The sequence below is a fragment of the Panthera onca genome, chromosome A1, assembly GCF_046562875.1.
Source record: "Panthera onca isolate mPanOnc1 chromosome A1, mPanOnc1 haplotype 2, whole genome shotgun sequence".
Taxonomy (NCBI): domain Eukaryota; kingdom Metazoa; phylum Chordata; class Mammalia; order Carnivora; family Felidae; genus Panthera; species Panthera onca.
The window spans coordinates 86,315,852-86,339,378 of record NC_138339.1 but is presented as its reverse complement, the minus strand read 5'-3'; the positions used below and the strand labels follow the sequence as shown (position 1 = coordinate 86,339,378).

The following is a 23,527-nucleotide window of genomic DNA, read 5'->3' as shown; positions in this document are numbered from 1 at the left end:
ATAATCTTTAGATGACAAACTATCACATTAAAGTTATATTAAAATTTGGGATGGGTATGTAAAGTGGAAAGATCTATGAAGATCTTATATCAGAAGTGCAAACAGATAACATTTTATGTGACTGTACTTGGGGAGCTGTGGGTAATTTATAGTAGTAATAAATAGTGCTCAGCGACTTTTGATAAGACTGTTTCAAAATATTCTCTGAGTATAAATATGCTTTCTTTTGCCTAGTGGAACTTTCTTAGGTAAAACTTAAGCATTCCTAAAAAAACAAACGTGTGTCACTGTTCTTTAATATCAGATCATGATTTGATTAAGCAGTGACCATACTTCATGTAGTAAATGCAAAAAGACATTTGAAGTGTTTCCTACCAAGTTGTGTTATTATTTAAATAAATGAATTTGGAGGAATGTCCTAACTAAATTTGTTTTTAAATTAAGTTAAATATTTTTATAATTTTTTTACTGTGTAATTTCGTCATTTTTTTCCTGTAACTTTTGCCTTCAGATTTGGCTTTTATTCCATTATTGTAGGAAATCAGAATTCAATTGATATTTTCATCTGGGAGACAGGACAGTCTTCTTTCAGATATTTTCAATCCCTGGATTTTACTACCATTAATAGGATCTACGCCTTTACACCAGCTTCAGGAATAGGTAAGGGTGTTTAAACTAGTCTGAAATGCAATGTAGAAAGCTAGAATAATTTTAATCTTGTTGAGTTAGAGATAGTATCACTTTGCCAGACACTGGGTCTTTTAATAAGGATCTAAAATCAAGATCTTAACAGTACTATTTCTGGAAATCCTAGAAATTCAAAAGGGCTAATATTTTTAAATGGGAATTGTGCTTGAGAAGAATCAGAATAACTGAAATGTGTTATTTTAGACATAATAGTGAGCATTAGTGAACATATCAGTGAGCAGACAACATTAGTGAAGGATAAAGTAATACATTTATTTTGTCTAGAGAAAAATGAAGAGTGACATTGCATATAGTGTATATTTTAAATATGAAAGTATAAAAGGATAACAGGTATCTGCATTGAAGTATTTTTAAAAAGTCAGAAAATGGCTATTCACTCTCCCATCCTTCTTCCAGTCTGATCCTGTCTTGACTTTCTGTGCTTTAATATACACATCAGAAACATAAGCAATATTTTTACTCACAGTTGTTTCAGAAACAAAAGTCCGTTAGTGAGAAACCAAAGGGTGAATGTTGTCTGGAGGCTGTAGGATTATTGCAGGGTTGGTGAAGAATCATTTAGGTGGACCAGTGGCAACAAGGCATACAGGCCAGCAGCACTTGGCCTATTGAGCTTGTGGGCTGCCTCTCCGAACAGGTGTGAACAATGCAGGGAGCAGGCTCACTGAGTCATCAGGTCTCCTGTTAGGGTGCCCAGAGGAACTTGGAAGCCAAACCAAGTGACTCAGCAGGTGAGTCTGGATCAAAGCTTCACTTTTAAACTGAGACATAGGAATTTTGTATGAATCAAACAGCACCATTTATTATTAGCCATTATATATAAGTCATTAAGGTTATGAAGAGTTCTTTCTTTTTTTAAATTTTTTTCAAGTTTATTTATTTATTTTAATGGGCAGGAGAGTGGCAGAGAGAGAGAGAGAGAGAGAGAGAGAGAGAGAGAGAGAGAGAGGAGAGAGAGAGAAAATACCAAGCAAGTTTTGTGCTGTCATCACAGAACCCTATGCAGGGCTCGATCCCATGAACCGTGAGATCATGACCTGAGCCAAAATCAAGAATTGGACGCTTAACTGACTGTGCCACCCAGGCACCCCTAAAGTTATGAAGAATTCTGTACCTTCAAAGGTCTGGTTGGAGAAGCAAGAAAAATATTAAGACAATAATTCAAGATAGAATTCCAGTCCTATTTGCTCTGTCATTGGTGGAATTGAAGTGGGTAAGAGGTATCAGAGGGGAGCTTGAGCTCGGCCTGGGTGGGCTGGTAGGAAATGTTGTGCGCAGGAGGGAAGGTGTGAGCAAAAGAGAAAAGTAGAAGTAGACATGATGCTGAGGGCACAGTGAGTCAACCAGAGTGGTAGGGACAGAGGATTTGACTCAGCGTAGTGGTGGTAAGGTTGGAAACACACTAGCATCTATACAAGAAGGTCTGGAATGTCAGGTTCAGGATTTCATATGTGTTTGGATGGTTCAGTGGTTCCCCAATATTTTTGCCTTAGGAACTTCTCATTCTCTTAAAATGTTAAGGAACTCAGAGTGCTTTTGTTTGTGTGGGTTCTATTTACTAATATTTATTGTATTAGAAATTAAAAAGAAATGTTAAAGATACTTCTTAATTAAGAATGAGAGCAATGAACTTACTACATGTGAACAAAAATAACACGTTTTATTTTTTTAAAAAAAGTATTTTCTAAAATAAAAACCTTTGTACAAAGAATGGTATTACTTTCTTATTTTACAAGTTCCTTTAATGTCTTGTTTCTTATGTCTGTGTCTGTATTCTGTCTACTGCAATATTATCAGTCATATGGCCTCCAGAAAATCCCACATACACTCAACAAAGAATAAGAATGGTGTAGACAAACGGCATCTTAGTATTACTACAAAAATAGTTTTGACCTCACAGACCCTCTTGAAGTGTGTCAGTGACTGTTAGGGGTCTGGTGACTACCTAAACTCTGAGCATTATTAGGGTAGAGAAATCCTTGAAGGCATTTCAAAAGGAAATGATGATCAAAAACATGTTTTCTAATTCCACCTAGCTTTGGTGTATGTAATATGCTGGATGCAGAGTTTGCACCTTCACGGACAGGAGTTAACATAGAAGCCTCTGCAGGGTTTAGAGATGTGGCACTGAAGAAATCAGCCAGAGGTTTAGATTTTGGAGACATCAATGCATTCAGGTAGTTGAACTCATAAAAGCTAGAATCTACTTAGGATACTGAGAAGAGTAGAGGATTTAGCACAAATATAGGAATCTGTTCTCGCAGTTTCTCTCTTAGGTGCCTGACTGCAGTTTTCTCATTCAGGCACTGTAATCTTTAGACCCTGTCTCCTTCAGTTACCTCACCTGCTGAGCAGGAATCAGCATTATTTATCTCTCATTGTTTTATGGATTATCTATCTCATTGTGCTTTGTTTCCCTGTGCCCTCTTCCCTCCTCAGTCCCATGTCCATGCTACTTTCTCCCAGACCCTGGCCACCTGACATCTGGACCATTACATCATTGTCTGGCCTCTACCTTAGGCTCACTGTGCTGTCAGAGCCCTGTGTGTGTCTCTGTTCTGTGCATCCTCTTCGTAAATACCTTCTCTTGACTTGTCGTGACACCTCTCTGACGGGTCGTAGCTGTGACTTTCTTATCATTCACTCAGCAGTTGATTTACTAAATAAATTATGTATCTTTCACCATGTATTTGTTTGTGTCTACTTGTCCTTTAATTTTGTTCCTTTATTAGTTTTGCTTTTCTTACACCTCAAGTTTTCAAGTGGACTAACAGTATCTACTTGAGTCACTTATTATAATTCAAAATAGTTTCCTAATGAATGTTTTTAAGGATGACAAGTGCTGCCTGAATGGGTTATTAATTGAAGTTATAGAATTCTCTTTAAAGATTTTTAAAGAAATAGAATAGGCACACTTTCTAAAAGAATTTATGAAAAATTCTGCCAGAGGCTTGTTAGGGGACCCATTGTGAGGTCTCTTTATTTCTTTTGTTTCTGTGACTTGAGGTTGTAGAAGTATGAAAAGATTGTAAGTAATTATTTAGAATGGCTTATTATAGATCCCCTGAAAGCTGAAATTATGCATTAAATAATATTCAAGGACTTTCTTATTTTGAATATGTCAAATATTAGATTGGAGCCATGACTGTGAGGATTACATATTTATTCTGGTTAATGACTTGACAGAGATTATTGGGTGGTGACAGAATTCTTAAATGCAAGAGGAAGAATGGATATGACAGAGAAGGCAAGGACATATACACTTATCTTTCTTTCTTCCTTCTCTCCTTCATTATTTAATAGAGTTTTTAAAATGCCAGTTATGTGCCAGGCGTAGTGGTAGGCCCTGAGGAAATAAGGACAAACAAAACGAATTCTAGTCCCTGCTCTGAAGAAGTTTAACATACAATAGGGAATGGGGGACATGATATATAATCACACACAAAAAGCTTCTAGGTACAAACATAACTGTTGTTCAAGGATACGGTGCTGTCATAACACAAAATAGAGAAGACTTGACCAGGTCTAAGGGATGTCCAGAAAGCTTCTTTAAGGAAGAGGCATTTAATTAATGCTGCTGGAAAGACACTGATCCCTCCCTTTCTCCTTAACTCCCCAATACTCTCAGCTTCACTATCACCTTTGAAAAACCATCATCTTTGGAAATCATTTGGATGAATTCATCATTCTCTTCATTCCTGTAGAGTGACCATAAGAAGCCCAGGCCCCCTCTAGAGAAAGCGACTGTCATCTCATCTGTGTGTGTCCTAGATCCCATGAGCCCTAATTTCCAGACCAGGGGCACAACTCTTCCCTCCCCCAACTTCCTACACCCTTCCACAGTGCCTCCCAGAACAGACCCAACTTTTCTCGTAATTTCCCTCACCTCTTTGCCCTGGAACCTCGCTCTAGCACTCAGCACTCAGTCCTGGGACTTCTCTATCTACACTCCGTAAATGATCTCAGCCAGTTGCCTTCCTTTGGAATACTCTTATTTGTTTGCTTATGGTTTTGATAACTGGAAGGGAAATCTATAATCAGTACCAGTTAAAATTTTGTTCTCCAGAGGAGAGGTATAGGATTTTTTTTCTTTTAAATTCCCTGGCCCACTTCTGTGATCTTGAACAGTACAAATATCGTTTTCTGAGAAAACACTTTCTGCATACATACTCTACAGATTTGAGCCCCCTACGTTTCCTACTCTGAATGTCTGATTATCTTTTTGTTGCCTTCTCATATTTCTCAGATTGAGAGGAAATGAATAGAGTATATCTCCAACGATTAAGATACATAATCAATCAATGATGCTCAGAGTACTTTAGTTTATGATTTTGGTTGAGCCTGTAGAAACAATTATTGATTGGACCTGTAGAATCATTTAAACTTGGGAGATGTTGAGATCTGTCTGAGAAATTTGCTCTTTACTGAATGTCCCCAGTTTAACAAAGCTTTATGAAAAATATGTCATCATTGTTAACATACAAGTTTATTGATAACATTTTTCTTGATTTTTACCTTTTATACAACATTTATTAGACTGCAATAGCACTTAAATAATTACCATAAAGAAACATAATGAATAATTCTTGATATTTAAGGATTTGGAATCTTCCATTGTAACCTTATAGGCTGAAATGTTCATGGTTTCTGGTTCTAGTGCTGTTTTAATATCCAACCCATCTTAGTTGATATCTTTATGTTCCCATGTGTTTCTTCAAGTACTAGAATTTGTGCATGTTTCTGGATGGTTTCTCAGTTTTAAGCCTGAAGATTGCTTAATGGTATATACAACGTAATAAGCTCCCTTTCTCTGAATTTCCCTTTATACAATGTACTAAGCCCCTTTACCCTCCATGTTTGCTAATATGTACCATTGCATTGAATCATTAAGAGCACATTTTCCTACTAACATTTCAAAAAGCATTGGCAGCAAGATCATAAATTTGTTCATATCCTTTGGCCTAATTACCACCTTTAAGAATTTATCAAATGAAAAAAATTAATAACTGTCTCTAATTCATCTTGAAAAGTTAAATAAAAATAATAAACATTCAATGTAGAGAACATTTAGGCATTTTTTTATTAAGTAATTTTTTTTAGCATTTATTCATTTTTAAGAGACAGACACAGAGCACGAGTGGGGGAGGGGCAGAGAGAGAGGGAGACACAGAAACCGAAGCAGGCTCCAGGCTCTGAGCTGTCAACACAGAGCCCAACGTGGGGCTTGAACCACAAACTGTGAAATCATGACCTGAGCTGAAGTCAGACGCTTAACCAACTAAGCCACCCAGTCACCCATGAACATTTACGCATATTTTAAAGATCAACCCTGTAGATTATATATGCATTAAAACTATAAATTTCAATGCTTTGTAATAACACCTAAGAAATGCTGTATAAATTTAAGGTTAAGCTTTATAATTAAGAATTTTTTTGTAAATAGTCTCTTTACTCATGGTTCATCATGAATTCATATGGATGGTGGCTGGAAAGGAAAATACAAAAATGAAGCGTTTAGTGATGGGATTATACATCTTTTTCACTTTTAAAAATATCCTCCCATATTACCCAGCACATAAATACTGACGAATGCAGAGAGTCCACAATGCATTTGGGTTCCACCCAGTGATTTTTTTTCTGTTTTAATGTTTATTTATTTATTTTGAGAGAGAGAGAGCTGAGGAGGGGCAGAGAGAGAAAGGGAGAGAGAGAGAATCCCAAGCAGGCTCCATGCTGTTAGCGCAAAGCTTGACATGGGTCTCGAACTCACAAACCGTGAGATCATGACCTGAGCCGAGGTCAGGAGTCAGATGCTTAACCGACTGAGCCACCCAGTTGCCCTATCCAGTGATTTCTTAAGTGGAAATAGGTTTATTGTTAGGCTGGTTTGATCATTCCACAGCATTTAAAAAATTACTATTTACATTCATTTCAAATAATATTTTGATTTTCAGAAATCAGATCATATTTAGTTAATTCAGACACCAAAATGGAACTTTGAGAGTTGAAAAGATTTTGTTTTGGTCCTACAATAGGGAGCATGTGAGATAACATTCACATTTTACTATAGTTGCCTTTTCTTTCCTTTCCACAGTCCACATACTTCTTGTTGGCCAAGCAATGTCTGCACTTTACTGCTGGAATTCAGAGCTGAATCAATTCTCTTTTATTCTGGAAGCACCTTCTGCTCATGATGCAGCTTCTGTTACAGTAAAGTCCCTTAATTCAAGCAAGAATTTAATTGCTCTAGTGGGAACCAGGCACTCACACATATATGAGCTGGCCTATATCTCCAGCCAGTCTGACTTTATTCCTAGGTACGTTCACCATTTTATACGGAACCTCTTTATGCTTACCATAGTTTTTATAGGGCACCTAATTTCTAAGTGTTTATTTAATGACTGAAAAAATATAAAATATAAGGTTAATTTATAATCTAGAAATTTGGTTATGTTCCATATTACTTATATATATTCTATCGAGCTAATCAGTATTTTAAACATTTTGGATTAAAATTTTATTTATGAAATGTGATTTTTCCAAATGATTAGTATTAATCAGTGTTCTGAGAATTTTATATGTAACCTACTATGTATATGCCTGAGATTTGTTTCAGCTGTCTTATTTGATGTGCTTCTTATGCTAGTTCAGGTGAACTGATATTTGAACCTGGTGACAGAGAAGCTGTAATAGTGGTAAATGTCCTTGATGATACAGTTCCAGAAGAAGAAGAATTCTTCAGAGTTGAGCTTAAAAATCCCAAAGGAGGAGCAGAGATTGGTATTAATGGTTATGTAAAAATAACTATTATGTCTAATGATGATGCCTATGGAGTCGTTGGATTTGCTCAGGTATAGATCCCACACTTAAAAGTCAAAATGATTTATTCATTGTATTTATATGTTAGATGTTGTCAGCACTCAGTCCTCCTTTGAGTATCTTAAGCCTCTCTTCCTTCTCTTTCCCTGTTTCACCCTGACTGTGCATTTTAAGGTGTACTTAACTGATGTCTTATAATTTATAGTCCTACACGCTGAACCTTCTGAATCATCTTGTCCTAAACATTTTTTTTTTTGTACTGATTACTCTTATAGGATTGAATTTGAAATGTTCCCAGTTGGCCTTAGTCCTGGAGTTTGGCTCTGCTATTAGCCTTATCTCTAGAGGGTAATGATGAAACAAGTCCCAAATAGACTATATACTGTGTTTCATCACACACATCACCTACAAATATATTACTGTCTTATGTATATTGAGAGAGAGAGAGAGAGAGAGAGAGAGAGATTTATAACTGTACTTGCATTGTACACATGGAGGTGCTTTCCCCTGAAGAAAGAGAACTATTCAGATATTCTCAGGTTGACTTCCATCTCAGAGTTCATATTCCTTTATTCATGAGCAAAAGGACACCCTTTTATATTGCACCATTTAGCCCTGTGTGCGAACTCTATCCTGATTTCTTTTTTTTTAATATGAAATTTATTGTTAAATTGTTTTCCATACATCACCCAGTGCTCATCCCATCAGGTGCCCTCCTCAATGCCCACCACCCACTTTCCCTCCCTCCCACCCCCATCAGCCCTCAGTTTATTCTCAGTTTTGAAGAGTCTTTCATGGTTTGGCTCCCTCCCTCTCTAACTTTTTTTTTTCCTTCCCTTCCCCCATGGTCTTAAGTTTCTCAGGATCCACATAAGAGTGAAAACATATGGTATCTGTCTTTCTCTGCCTGCCTTATTTCACTTAGCATAACACTCTCCAGCTCCATCCACGTTTCTACAAAAGGCTACATTTCATTCTTTCTCATTGCCAAGTAGTATTTCATTGTGTATATAAACCACAATTTCTTTATCCATTCATCAGTTGGTGGACATTTAGGCTTTTTCCACAATTTGGCTGTTGTTGAGAGTGCTGCTGTAAACATTGGGGTACAAGTGCCCCTATGCATCAGCACTCCTGTATCCCTTGGGTAAATTCCTAGGAGTGCTATTGCTGGATCATAGGGTAGATCTATTTTTAATTTTTTGAGGAACCTCCACACTGTTTTACAGAGCGGCTGCACCAGTTTGCATTCCCACCAACAGTGCAAGAGGGTTCCCATTTCTCCACATCCTCGCCAGCATCTATAGTCTCCTGATTTGTTCATTTTAGTCACTCTGAGTGGCGTGAGGTGGTATCTGAGTGTGGTTTTGATTTGTATTTCCCTGATGAGGAGCGACGTTGAGCATCTTTTCATGTGCCTGTTGGCCATATGGATGATGTCTTTAGATGAGTGTCTATTCATGTTTCTGCCCATTTCTTCACTGGATTATTTGTTTTTCATATGTGGAGTTTGGTGAGTTCTTTATAGATTTTGGATACTAGCCCTTTGTCCGATATGTCATTTGCAAATATCTTTTCCCATTCTGTCAGTTGCCTTTTAGTTTCGTTGATTGTTTCCTTTGCTGCGCAGAAGCTTTTTATCTTCATGAGGTCCCAACAGTTCATTTTTGCTTTTAATTCCCTTGCCTTTGGAGATGTGTCAAGTAAGAAATTGCTACGGCTGAGGTCAGAGAGGTTTTTTCCTGCTTTCTCCTCTAGGGTTTTGATGGTTTCCTGTCTCACATTCAGGTCCTTTATCCATTTTGAGTTTATTTTTTATCCTTATTTCTTAACTAGAGTTATAGCTGCAACTATCATGTATCGTTCTCTGAAATCTTCTGCAAGTAAGGAAAACCCAGCTCAAATTGTCTTAAACACCAAGAACATGTCCACAGAGAAGATAAGCTTCAGAGTTGGGTGGATACTATGTCAACATGGCTCAGATTCTTTCCATCTCTCCACTTTGCCAGCATAAAGCTGGTTCTTCATCTGGTTGTTTGAAAGCTGATGTTACTGTTAGGTCTACTGCTTTCTTGTTCATGTCCAGTTGGGGAGAGAGAGAAATGTGGCTCTTGGAGTAAGGAAGAGATTTCCCAAAAGCTTCTGGAAAACTCTTCTCATCTCTCATTGAACTAACAAGGCCACTTATGCAACTGTTCATTAATTTATTTATTTGTGTAGCATTTTTTTAAACAAACACCTGTGTACCAGATGCTCTTTCAGGTGCTAGAGATATATCAAAAAGTAAAACAGTAGAACTCTTTATCCTCAATGTTCTTAATAGATGAGGCAAAGGGAGACAGCCAAAGACAAGAGACATCTGTACTGTATCTGATGGTAGTATGTGCCATGGAAGAACGTTAGGCAGGAAGGACAGATGGAGATTGTGAGGGAGGGGGTGGGGATTGTGTGCAGAGAAGTGAAACATAGGCTATCAGGGAGGGTGGCATTGAGGAAGTGATATGAGGATGAAGGTGTGTAGGAGATGGGGGAAGAACATTCAAGGCAGGGGGAACCAGCAGCAACAGCCGAAGCCCTGAAATAAGCCTTGCCTATCTGGTGTAGCAAGGAGGCCACTGTGGCCGAAGTCAGTCAGGTAGAGATGAGGCCAAAGAAATTGAAGGGCCAGGGCCTTGTTTCAGGCATCCCCAGCAGCACCCACAGTTTTGATGACTTGCTAGGAGGACTCAAAGGACTCAGGGTTCTGTCATTCTCATACTGTGATTTATTACAGTGATGGGGATACAAAACAAAGTCATAAGGGAAAAGGCTTATGGAGTGAAGTGCAGAGGAAACTGGGTGCAAGCTTCCAAGAGCTCTCCCCAGGGGAATCACACAGGACACACTTAATTCCCCCAGCATTGAGGTGAACACTGACAGTATGTGACATGTGTTATCAACCGGGGAAGCTCATTAGAGACTCCGTGCCTGGGGTTTTCCCTGGGAACTGTTCATGCAGGCCCTCTCAGCCTGGCACATGTCACAATTCCAGACTCCCAGAGTGAAAACAGGTGGTCAGTAAAAACTACATTGTGTGTATAGTACAGGCACGGAGAGCCACTATGAGTTCCAGGAATGGCGAGAATCCTCTTGAAATCCAGCTTCCTAGACACCAGGCAAGGGCCAACCTCTGAGCAGCCTTTGAAGGATAGCAGGGAGGCTGCTGTGTGAACTTACTCCTGTATAAGCCGCTGATTACCATCATGAAGTTAGCCACTGAGGGAATGGGTTGAAGTGGGAGAGCAACATGACCCGGCTCACATAACCATTTTGGGGGTGCCTGGGTGGTTCAGTGGGTTGAGCCTCTAACTTCAGCTTAGGTCATGATCTCATTGTGTGTTTGGGCCCTGTGTCAGGCTCTGTGCTGACAGCTCAGAGCCTGGAGCCTGCTTCGGCTTCTATGTCTGTCTGTCTGTCTGCCTCCCCCCTGCTCACGCGCTGTCTCTCTCAAAAATAAATAAACATTAAAAAAATTTTTTAAATAAAATAAATGAACTACTCTGGCCATAGAATTGACACTAGATTGTAAGTGGGTAAGGACAGAAATTGACGGGAAACTAGTGCAGTAATTTAGCAATAAACCACAGAATTACAGGAAGCAGGAATTTTCCTTTCAGTGAGAGATGTACAACTTATTAAGAGCAGGTTTGAGAGCTGAGATGAGGAGTTTTGGATGTGCTAATGTCCTGAATGAGTCCTTGCAAGTGTTGTAGGATCACCATGTTCCTCATTCTGGCCCATCTCTGCAGATACAGGCAGGTCAGCTTTTCCTGAAGCACTTCTGCCCAGAAGAATTATAATGTGAGCCATATATATAATTTTAGTTTTTTAGCTCCAGAAAAGAAAAATAGAAATAGGTGAAAATATTTTTAGTATTTTATTTTATTTAGCCTGATATATTAACCAACATAAAATGGCTGATGAAATACTCTATACTCTTTTTTTCATACTTTGTCTTCAAACCTCCAGTGCATTTTGCACTTATAGACCAGTCACGTAACAGGTGCTCAGTAGCCACCTGTGGCCACTGGCCACTGTGTAGGACAGTACAGCTCTAAGGCGTGAATTGTGGTGGAGAAGATTAGAAAGAAAGAAGACTACCTTCCCCACCAGGTGGAAACATGACTTGTTTCCTTACTTTCTTCCAGTCTCTGTTGAAATAACAACTTACCAGAAAGGCCTTCCCTGATTGAAAATTGTTAATTCACCACCATCATTCTGTACCTTTTTTATCCTGCCTTAGTCTTCTTTATGGAATTTATAGTGGCCTAATTTGTCTATTGTCAAGTTTCTTTTTCTAGAATGCAAGGCTACAAGAACTGAGATACTGTTTTGTTCACAGCTTTATGCCAGAAAAATGCCTGATACACAGGAAGTGTTTGGTATGAATCTTTCATAATGCAGGGGAGGGGACAGAACACTCCCATGGCTTTCTCCGGCCATAGATATTGACAGGGCAGAGCTGGAGACCTTGGAGCAAGAACCAACATGCTCTGCTGTGTGGTCTCATCCTCCTGTCGTTAAACCTTGCTGAGCATGGAGAGCACATTCTATTCCTTAACTGTTTAAGTATGGTAGATTTCCTCTTTTTTTTTTTTTTAATTTTTATTTATTTTTGGGAGAGAGAAAGCATGAGTGGGAAGGGGCAGAGAGAGGGAGACACAGAATCCGAAGCAGGTTCCAGGCTCCAAGCTGTTAGCACAGAGCCTGACACAGGGCTCGAACCCATGAACCGCAAGATCGTGACCTGAACTGAAGTCAGATGCTTAACCGACTGAGGTACCCAGGTGCCCCAGATTTCTCTTTATGAAGCTTACTCCAAAATTATCATAGAAACATCAAAGTACTGTGGTTTAATCTTTCCCAGTAGATAATATCCTGGGTTCTTTCAGTCCATTCGCTAGAATTTCTCAGTACAGGCCTCTTGTGTCTGGACAAGTTTGTTGTACGATAAGATTTAGTTGTCAGAGAGTTTCTTCATACTTTTCTGGCTGTATTAAATCCTTGTTTTACTAACCCTTATTGGTAGAGGGCATGGAGCCTGAGAGGCTTCTCTTTGAAAGGCATTGTATTTTATGTACAAATTATATACATATTTTATTTTTTTTTTTTAAAGATTTTATTTTTAAGTAATCTCTACACCCATCATGGGGCTCGAATTTACAACCCTGAGATTTAGTCGCGTATTCTACTGACTGATCCAGCCATATCCATTTTTATGGATTTAAAATATCCATATTTTAAAATCAAGATATTTTCTGTAGGAATGTTTGAATGCTTTGAGCAAGATTTTATTACTATGTAACATTTGTAACAATATGTGAAAAATGCAGTGTAAAACACTGCCAAAGGAAAGGCTATCTACTCAAATTAGCCTTCTAAATAGAAGCTTTAAGAAATTCATGGAGGAATTTATTTTCAGATTACCATAGTAAAAAGACAAGAAAAAGAAAACTATTACTGGGAAGATTGTTAAAAATCTTTATACTCCATATTCTTCCTTTATTGCTTATAGATAAAGTAGGGGTGTTGTAAGAAGGGATTCTTTTGAATATTGATTTTGAGGAAAAGCTCATTCAGCAGCTGGCAAGAGATGCTGCAAGTGTTGGAGGAGGAGTTCCAGTCACACTAAGGTAGAAATCAGTCTGGGACGAAGGAAAGACACCACGAAGCTTAGGTGAGAAGAGAGTGTGAGATTCTAATACCAGAGAAGGGGCTATTTCTGGCAGGAAAAATAGTTGTAAAGACTAGGGACTAAGGATGAAACATCATCAGTGGAAACAGCACAGGCTGTAGAGTATATGAATTCAAGGATAATCACATTTCAGAGTGTATGAATTCAAGGATAAAAGATGTTTGTAAGTGAACAGGAAGAATGCCCTGATTCTCACTGGTGTTTCTACATTTGGGTGGGACCTTAAAGTCCACGTAGATCAAAAACTTATTTTACAAGAAGGAAACAAGACCTAGAGGGATTGCCAGAAGTTGCACAGGGGGAGAAGATTTCCTTCATCTCTTGACTCTATGTCCATCCATTTCTACAAACTTTATATACTATGTATAATACTGTCAAAAAGTATATGCTCTCTGGATATGAATATAACATATGTTTGTTGAATAAATTTGAAAAGTACAGAAGACAAAAAATAATCGTCTAAAAATTAACATTTTAGTTTATTTTAACTTAGCCTTTTACCTATTCACACATGTATGTTTTTGAAATAAAATCATGGCTATCTTATACTGCTGTTTTTTTAACTATTGTTTTTCACTTACATCACATTTTTGTGTTACCCATTATTGCTTAGTACTATGAAGTTTGCACATGCATAACAGCACGAAATAAAAGTGTACTTAGGTAATGTCCGTTAATCCCTTGTGACTTCCTGTGTGTTTTTCAGAATTCATTATATAAGCAAGTGGAAGAAATGGAGCAAGATAGCTTAATAACTTTGAATGTTGAGCGCTTAAAAGGAACATATGGTCGTATAACCACAGCATGGGAAGCTGACGGAAGTATTAGTGATGTATTTCCTACCTCAGGAGTGGTACGTAATTTACAAAATTATAGGAGAGTCACTTCTAAATTATGGTTACTGTTGATGCCTGCCTTATGGATGAAGTGTTTGAGTTTGACCATGTCAGCCCTGGATTCCTACTAATCACTGTAGAGAGGGATACAATTTAAGATTAGTTTTATTGTGATTTTTGTTCGTTTTTTTCTTTAATACCAAAATTATCTATAAAAAAGTCATCCCTTTTTAGGTTCAGTACATCAGTTGGCCAGATTGTAGATGTGTTACACTGTCAGAAAGATAAAACCAATTACACTGGAGATGGAAATGTTTCAAGATTTGTATAAAATGGAAGCAGTAAATAGGGAATGAATCTATGTAAGATAGTCAGGCGTATGAAAAAGTAGATCAGAATTGCTGAGTGATGTAGGTTTAGTTTTCTGTAGATAGACTCCGAGATTAAGAGTTGTGGGTAGTTTACTGAGGAGACACACCCATAAGGAAACAAGGAAGGTAGGAATGTGCAGAGGGGCCGTTGGTCCTTGGGTAGTTGCACCTGAGGTTGAGTGTGTGAGGAAGTTCTGGAGGTGAACTGGTTCTCCAGAGTTGTTTTCCAGTGGAACAAGGAGGCTGAGATTTTGCATCCCTATTTTGGGTATCCTTCACCTCACATCATCTTCTGGGTAGAGTATAATCTTCAGCGGAAGTGTACTGTAGCTGAAGGCAGGTCCCAGTGACAAACACAAAAGCTCTTATTCCCACCAATTGGGATATGGGCACACCAGCTCTAAGAAGGGATCTGGGCAGAAGATCACTTTATCTACTATTGGAAGATAGTATAAAATTGGGTCAGAGATCGAAGAATGGAATCAGATTTGGGTCAGAAAGGTAAATGACTTTAAAAGAGAGGGTTTTAAGAACCTTTAGTTCCTAATTAGAAAATGGGTGGTGTTCTTGACTCACCTTGGGTTTCACAGATTTATCCATAAAATTTTTCCCAAATGCTTCTCTGAAGAGTTCCTTTAAAAGGCCTCTCATGGAATTATCTCAAAAAAAACGATGGGTGTATGTTAGGTCTACCATTTCTAGGCTTTTGTACCATTCAAAGATTAGAGCTTTAGTGCCTTAAAAATGTTTTGGCAAATTTTATTGCATTGAGTATTTACTTTTATGGAAGTTACCAAAACTATAAGTTGTATCTATCAGGTTATGTGTGTTCTGAATTATATTTCACCAATTAATATTTCTTAACATAAACATGATTAAAATGATTTCTAATTTAAATGTATAATAGTATCTTAAGTGTAGACTATATTTGGAAGAATTAATTATTTTATTCAAGAGCTAATAAACTTTTCCTGTAAAGGGCCAGATAGTAAATATTTTAGACTTATGGGCTGTTATGGTCTCTTTCTCAGATTCTCAACTTTGCCTTTGTAGCATAATAGCAATGTTAGATGATATATAATCAAGTGAACTTTGCTGTATGCCAGTAAAACTTAATTTAAAAAATGGATTTCACCAAAGGGTAGTAGTGCTCTGACCCCTGATTTTATTAATAAAGCTCTTCAGTTTATATCTTCAAGTGCCTTCTGAGGTGGAGAGATGAGCGTCAACAAAATGGGCCTGGAATGCTAGTTTGAATGGTTGTAGCTTGTAGTCATGTTGCTAGAGAATAGGGTATAAGGTGGGGAGCAATGGGAAATGACATTCAAGGAACAAAGAAAGCCCTATCAGAAAGGATTTCAGATGCCTTTTAGCAAATTTGGATTTGACTCTAGACAGTGCAGATACAACAGGAGGAGAGAGATGCTCTGATTTGTATCTCTTTTTGTCTTTCTCTACCTCTATTTTGGTTCATTGATTGTTAAATCATACATCTATTGTAGCCAAAAGAAATAGCAATCCTGGCAACATTTTTGTAGAGAAAAATGTTTAAACTAGTATGTTACCTTCTTTTATTTGTATACTTATTAAAAAAAATTTTGTTAAAGTTTATTTATTTTTGAGACAGAGAGAGACAGAGCATGAACGGGGGAGGGTCAGAGAGAGAGAGAGAGACACAGAATTTGAAGCAGGTTCCAGGCTCTGAGCTGTCAGCACAGAGCCTGATGCAGGGCTTGAACTCGCAGACTGTGAGATCATGACCTGAGCCGAAGTCAGAGGCTCAACCGACTGAGCCACCCAGGCTCCCCGACCTTCTTGTATTTTTATAGATTTTTCAATATGTTATCTGGGACTTAGACTCCCAGAGAGACTATATACTCTATATTTTAATAGAATGTAGGCTTCAGGATGTGACAGTTTGGCTACAGGTTTTATCAGGTTGAGTTTCAGTAATTGTTTACTTTTTTCTTTTTCCTAACAGTCTTCCACTTTTAATATGAGAAGAATTTGATTGATTTGTAGAATCATATTGTGTTGCTTAAATATCTCTTGTTATTTAAGTTGTGGTTCATATTGAAAGAAAATTTAATCTGATATTCTTACTGCACAGTGATAATTACAAAATAAATAAAATCTTCTTTCTTTAAAATTTTAGATTTCATTTTCTGAAGGGCAGGCACTATCTACAATCACTCTGACTGTTATTGCTGATGATATACCAGAGTTATCAGAAATTGTGACTGTAACACTCATTCGTGTTACCACAGAAGGGGTTGAGGACCTATCTAAAGGTGCTACCATTGATCAGAAAAGAAACAGATCTGTGATAACGACTCTGCCCAATGATTCACCTTATGGCTTAGTGGGTTGGCATGCTGAGTTTCTCTTCATTAGAGTAGCAGAGCCTAAAGGTAAGTCTTGTTAAATATTTTTCAGGTTCTAGTAACTTTTATTGGGTAATTTAATTGTAATGTTTACTAGGAATATAAGTCCCTTTGTGTGTGTGTGTGGGGGGGTATTCAGGTGTGCCTGGGGGCTCAGTCAGTTGGATAACTCTTGATTTTGGCTCAGGTCATGATCTCACGGTTTGTGATTTCAAGGCCTGTGTCTGGCTCCAGAGCACTGCTTGGGATTTGTTCTTTCTCTCTCTCTCTCTCTCTCTCTCTCTCTCTCTCTCAAACTAAATAAATAAAATAAAAAAAAAATATATATATATATGTATACACATACATACATATTTTCAGTTTGACAGATCATATTTAATCTTTTCTACTTTTTATTTGTTTATTAAATTTTATGATCATATAATCACTTAACAATAGTGTTACAAGAAACACTTTTACTCTTTTGAGACATTACTATCATAATAGAAACGTTAATATTTTGGTAAATCATTGCAGTAAAGGTGACTGGTTTTTATTTTACTTTCCCTTTTTCATTATTTATTTGTTGTCTTTCCATGCTCAGATTTCCTCTACACAGATTTTCAACAGTTATAGGCAACAGTAAGCAACACAGTGAAATGCATATAGTACTCAAGGTATTGTTAAACCCCAAATCAGTAATTAGAATATTTTTTCTGTGAAGTGTAAGTAATCAGTCCCTATTTCCTTTAAGCTTAGTGCTGAAATCTCTGCCCAAATAACTACTTATATAGATATAAGATATATGGATTTTTTTAGATAAATGCCATTTGACTTATTTGAACAAATATATTTGAACATATATGATATGTATTTATTTAGAATATGCTGTGTGAAGGCTCTAAAATTTTCAGACAGGAACATGGACATCTTTCAAGGATCTTTCATTTAGATAGTTGACTGAAAAAAATGACATATAATTATATATCTGGGCGTTTATATGTCTGTATATATGGGAACAGAAGCAATAGACTTAGAATATGTTCATTTATTCATTCAACAAACATTTTGAAGCACCTAGGAAGTGCCACAAATTGTGCTGTGTGTTCTGGAAACAGAGACACAGTCTTAGGTTGTTAGAAACTCACAGACCAGTGAGGAAGATTGGCAAGCATTTTTTTGGTCCATTTACAGGGCAAATTTAATGTTAAAAATCTAAGAAATGAAATAAAAAATAGGTGCTGTGAAATACTTTGATCCTTGTGGTAAACACCTGACTATAAGAACAAAATTACTGAATGTTCGTCTAATGATTAAGTTATTAAATGATGACTTTGGGTGTTTACTTTTTCATTTTTGAAAAATCTTCACATTTGCAATTAGCACCTCTGTCAACCTGCACATATGTACTTACCTAAGATTTTCAGCAGTTTTTGTTAAGGTACATGATAGTGTGCAACATAGGAGGGTGATTAGAGAACCCAAAGTGAGGGTTTAGAACTGGGATATAATATATGATGATTGCCAGCACAACTTTAGGGACAAGGGGGACAAAGCACAAAATCTTCCTTGGGACCATACATTGGGATAGTGCAGGACATTCCACGTAAGTGCTTGGAATGGTGTCGACCACAAATAGGAAAGGTTATTTACTTGAGGTATGTGTATCTCACAGAGAACATCACCGTTCTTCAGTTACCCATTGTTCGAGATAAAGGACTGTTTGGGGACATTGCCATTCACTTGATAGCTAAACCCAATTTCTTACTGCACATCGATAATCAAGCTACTGAGAATGAAGACTTTGTGGTACAAGAAACAATAATAATGATGAAAGAAAACATGAAAGAAACTTACATCAAAGTTGCCATTTTGCCGGTGAGTTTAGGGTGCAATAAATAGGATGTAAAATAAAAGAATATGCTCTTAAAGATAAAATTGTGATGCTCTGGAAGATAAAAATCTTTGAAAAGGTTGCTTTTACATGTAAAATTGTGAGTATTCTAATTTTTCCACCCACCCTAACATTTAATAACAGATGACTACTTTTTATAACTGGTAAAAATAATATATTTACTAATGATTTGTGTTTATTTTTGAACTGGAATATTGTTTGAATGACCGTTGAAGCATGGAATTTACATTTGATTATATGTTTCATTGCATTCACTGTTTTGCTGGTTAGTTAGTTGTTTTGAACTAACGAGTGAATGAATAGAGTGCCCGAATTAATGTGGTTATTTTTATTGTTGGTTTGATAGTACAGTATTTTCATGTCATGATATTATTCAAATCAAGATTATTCTTTAGATGATTTAGATCTGGTTTTAGTGCTTTCTCACGTATATAAGAATAAGTGTATATATCTGTAATAATTCACAAGAAACTAAGAGTAGTTATTAGTGTTATCTCTAATATATATTATCTAATATTGTGTGTGTTATAATCTTATATATTACAATGTTAACAATAAATATATATTATTAAATAAAGATAATGTTGCATAGTAATATCAGTGTTACTAATTGCAGTATTAGTGGTATTAAATAATAGTGGCCTCTAGAAAGGACATTCTGGGAAAGATGTAAGGGATGAGGCAGAACGGAAGTTTCCTTTCCTGTTCAGTGTCCATTATTTCTATCTTTGGAAATTTTTTATCATCTATTCCAAAATAAGGTAACAGTTTTTAAAAAGTTAATTAGAATATAGGATAATATCTAGAGTTGCAAGTCTAGAGCTTTTACTTTTAAGATGTATGTAGCATTTACCATTTCTCCTGTATTTGGTGGGGTATTATGTGCATAAAACATATTTGATAGAATATGATCAAAATTGTGTGGTATATTTAAAAAAAATTTTGCTAATGAGTATTAGGCTTCAGTTAAAACTTCACTGATAAGCTTGAATATTCCCTAAGATTCTGAAATTTGTCAGTGGGAATGTGTTAAAATATAAAAGGGAATCTTTTTTATTTGTGAAAAAGTTGCCCATTCCTGTGGTCATTTATTCCTTACTGAAAAATAATCAGGTTTCCAAGACAAATTCAGTATATTTTTAAAAATGGAACACCATGTCTCTCCTGTTTGCCCCACCCCCCTCAGGATAATGCTCCTGAGTTGGAAGAAGGATTTATTGTCAACATCACTGAAGTGTACCTGGTGAATTCTGACTTCTCTGCAGGACAGCCAAGTGTGCGGAGACCTGGGATGGAAATAGTTGAGATAATGATTGAAGAAAATGATGATCCCAGAGGAATTTTTAAGTTTCATGTTACCACAGTGAGATAAACTTTAATATATTTATAGTAATACAGACACTTCTACCTGCTGATTTGCTCAATGTTATATATTTTCTGCAGAGTAATTGGCTTTGCTTATAGATATTTATAAATATCTGCCTTAATGGGCACCTGGGTGGCTCATTCAGTTAAGTGTCCGACTTCGGCTCAGGTCATGATCTCACAACTTGTGAGTTCGAGCCCCACATCAGGCCCTGTGCTGCCAGCTCGGAGCCTGGAGCCCACTTGAGATACTGTGTCTCCCTCTCTCTCTCTGCCCCTCCCCCACTCATGCTCTGTCTCTCTCTCCCTCAAAATTAAATAAACATTAAAAAAAGCCTTTAAAAAATAAGTATGTGCCTTAAAATTTGTCTTATAGACTAATTCTTAATTCTCTTTGTGCTAGACCAAGAGGTTAAGCAAGTATATTTTCAAATTTAAATTTGAAAAGAATTTTGAAAACACCTATTATGCATATTTATATCCGACTATTGATTTCTACTTTGAAGTGTGAAATATAAGAAATGTAAGAAGAAATAATAAATTTAGAAAATGATGATAGGGTGCCTGAGTGGCTCAGTTGGCTGAGTGTCCTGTCTGACTCTTGATTTCAACTCAAATCATGATCTCATGGTTTATTCGAGCCCCACATCAGGCTCTGTGCTGATAGCAGGGAGCCTGCTATGATTCTCTTCCTCCCTCTCTCTCTGTCCCTCCTCTCTCTGTCTCTCTCTCTCTCTCTGTCTCTCTCTCCGCCCCCCCCCCCCCAAATAAATAAGTTTAAAAAAAAAGGAAAGTGATGATGACATATAAGATGTTAATCTTCTCTTGTATTTTAACTATATTCTTTATTTAAAGGATTTTGGTGGAGTTATTACTGCCTATGAGGTGCCTCCACCACTGAATATTCTTCAAATTCCTGTAGTCCGGATGGCTGGAAGCTTTGGGGCAGTAAATGTTTATTGGAAAGCAACACTGGATAGTGCTGGCCTGGAAGACTTTAAGCCATCTCATGGGATTCTTGAATTTGCAGATAAACAAGTATGCTAATTACAAATGTATTAGCAATTTTTCGTTGTACTTCAAACATCTTATAGATACCCACCAAATGGATGCATTAGTGACTGCTAAATGTATTATACTTTTTGTTTGTATATCAAGCCAAACAGAACTCTTATTAATTAATATGTTATAATTTATTGGTGGACATAGGAAGAGAATATAAAGGAACAAAAATCTCACCCTTTTCTGAACTTTCCTACCTCATTTAATTTTAAGGAGAAGTTAAAGGAGGATAATGAATGGCTTAGAAGTGCCTAAGAATGTAAGAATGTATAAAAAATTGCCTCATGAACTTTGTTATTCCTATAAATTTTAGGTTCTTTTATTCTATTGATTTCTTAATGCTTATCAATACAGATAACTTACTTATTTAGGATTTGCCCTGAAAGTGTGCACATTTTATTACATAATATCCAGAACTTTTTGTTACAACTAAAAACAAGACTTTTTAAAATGATAGAGAAGAGACAAAATAATCAAATCTGAAAAATTGAAAAACAGTATTCTAGATTTGGGCCAAAGTATTCTCTAAGAGTTAGTTACAACTTTGGAAACTGGACATTTTGTAATATGTATGAAGCCTGATTTTGCTGAGACAGATTTGTACAGTATGCATCAGCCTATTAGTTGCTGCTGAAAAATAAGCATACAGGTTAGACATCCCTATACATAATGGTTTATTAATATTTGAAATCATGAGTTTTTAACAAATTTAGAACTTCAAACATTTCCTACTAAAAGGAGGGAAAAGAGAGATCTTTACACTAACAGTAGAAACAAATACATATATTTTTCATCAAAGTAGCATTCTGCCTTATATTACTAGCACTTTATTTTGTGCATGAGGTTGAAGTCCTGTTATTTAACAGTACCTTAAGATCATTGTCATTCTTAAAGTTAACATCTTCTAAGCAAGTATTCTGTATTTTACAGTATAGAGTTGAGGTGCCTACATTTTAATAAGCTTCCATTTTAACATTTGATTTTGTTCAGGTTTCCGCTTCTGAGTATGAATCCAGATTTCTCACTTTTTTATTAAAGGTATTAGGTAGATTTATGTAGAAAAACTTCATTTTCCGGTAAACGTCTGGGTCAAAATACTGGAATTTCCCTCCGAGATACAGAAAACATTATAAATGTAGAGATACAGCTAGAATATTTTTATGACCGGTAGTGAAATCACAAGCTGGGCCAAGTTTTACTTATTTATAAGTTATAAAAATGTTTAACATAGACCCAGACAAATGTACGAAATCCTGATCACCAACATTTGAGAACAGCAGAATTGGGTTTTCTTCCTGCCTTTCTTTAACATTTTAAGAGTGACATTTGAAGCCAAAGGGATTTATTCTAACTGCTGAAGACAATGGTAATTTCTATGTTACCATTGTATATCATGTGATATTAATGCTAAGTATACTAATGTTTATATTTGTGAAATGGTTATTAGAGCCTATATGGCATTTCAAATACTTTTGTTCAAGAATCAGGCTTCATTAGTTTTTGTATACATAAATATCACTATATTTTATTACATATGTAATTCCCTTATCTTGAAAATAATAGACTGTAAATTTCTGATTTGAAATACTAAATAGTATGTATAATTTTAAAATAGTATTATGAACATAACAGGCCAAAAAATACTATATTTTTGTACTATATTTCTGTCAACTAAAAGTTTAAATATATGTGATCAAAAATTGTTATTATATTATATCCTCCTTGCCTCTTACCCTCCCTCCTTCCCTTGTTCCCTCCCTGATTTCTCTCCCTCCTTTTCCTTCTTTCTCCCTTTTCTTTTGTAGGTTACTGCAATGATAGAAATTACCATAATTGATGATGCTGAACTTGAACTCATGGAGACGTTCACTATTTCCTTAATCAGGGTGGCTGGAGGTGGCAGACTTGGCAATGACGTTGTGGTAACTGTTGTTATTCCGCAAAATGACTCCCCATTTGGAGTATTTGGATTTGAAGAAAAGACTGTAAGTTAAATATATCAGGGGGAGGGTGCCTTCCCCTAAGCTAATTATTTTTGTAGATTTAAAAGAAAGATATCTTTCATTTTTTAAAAAACTTTTACCTCTCACTCATGATTTTCTGCTCAAAAGTCCTTGAAGTTGGCTGTTGAATTAAGGGTCAGTCCTCTAATCTGTGTTTGACAGTAATGAGTCATCTAAGATCAGACAATTACAAAGGGGGAAAAAAATCTTACTTATTGGGTATCGTAGACCAAGAGTTAGTTTTTGTCCATACGTTTTGTTCTCAGCCTGTCTTGCTACCAGACCACCATCCTGGTCACAAGGCAAGATTTTATGATGAATCTAAGTGTTAAATCCTAGGATACATTTAGT

General features: G+C 36.5%; 1 protein-coding gene across 3 annotated transcripts in view; it reads left to right on the top strand.

Annotated features, from left to right (window-relative positions):
- ADGRV1 (adhesion G protein-coupled receptor V1) overlaps positions 1 to 23,527 on the top strand; it is a 565,435-nt gene that overhangs the window by 154,979 nt on the left and 386,929 nt on the right. For all 3 annotated transcript variants that reach the window (XM_078448177.2, XM_078448183.2, XM_078448190.2), the window contains exons 50-58: positions 538 to 660; positions 6,803 to 7,025; positions 7,355 to 7,559; positions 13,968 to 14,114; positions 16,624 to 16,879; positions 18,507 to 18,709; positions 19,933 to 20,109; positions 20,967 to 21,149; positions 22,979 to 23,158. In XM_078448177.2, the coding sequence (XP_078304303.2) occupies positions 538 to 660; positions 6,803 to 7,025; positions 7,355 to 7,559; positions 13,968 to 14,114; positions 16,624 to 16,879; positions 18,507 to 18,709; positions 19,933 to 20,109; positions 20,967 to 21,149; positions 22,979 to 23,158 (1,697 nt within the window). The remainder of the gene's footprint in view (positions 1 to 537; positions 661 to 6,802; positions 7,026 to 7,354; positions 7,560 to 13,967; positions 14,115 to 16,623; positions 16,880 to 18,506; positions 18,710 to 19,932; positions 20,110 to 20,966; positions 21,150 to 22,978; positions 23,159 to 23,527) is intronic.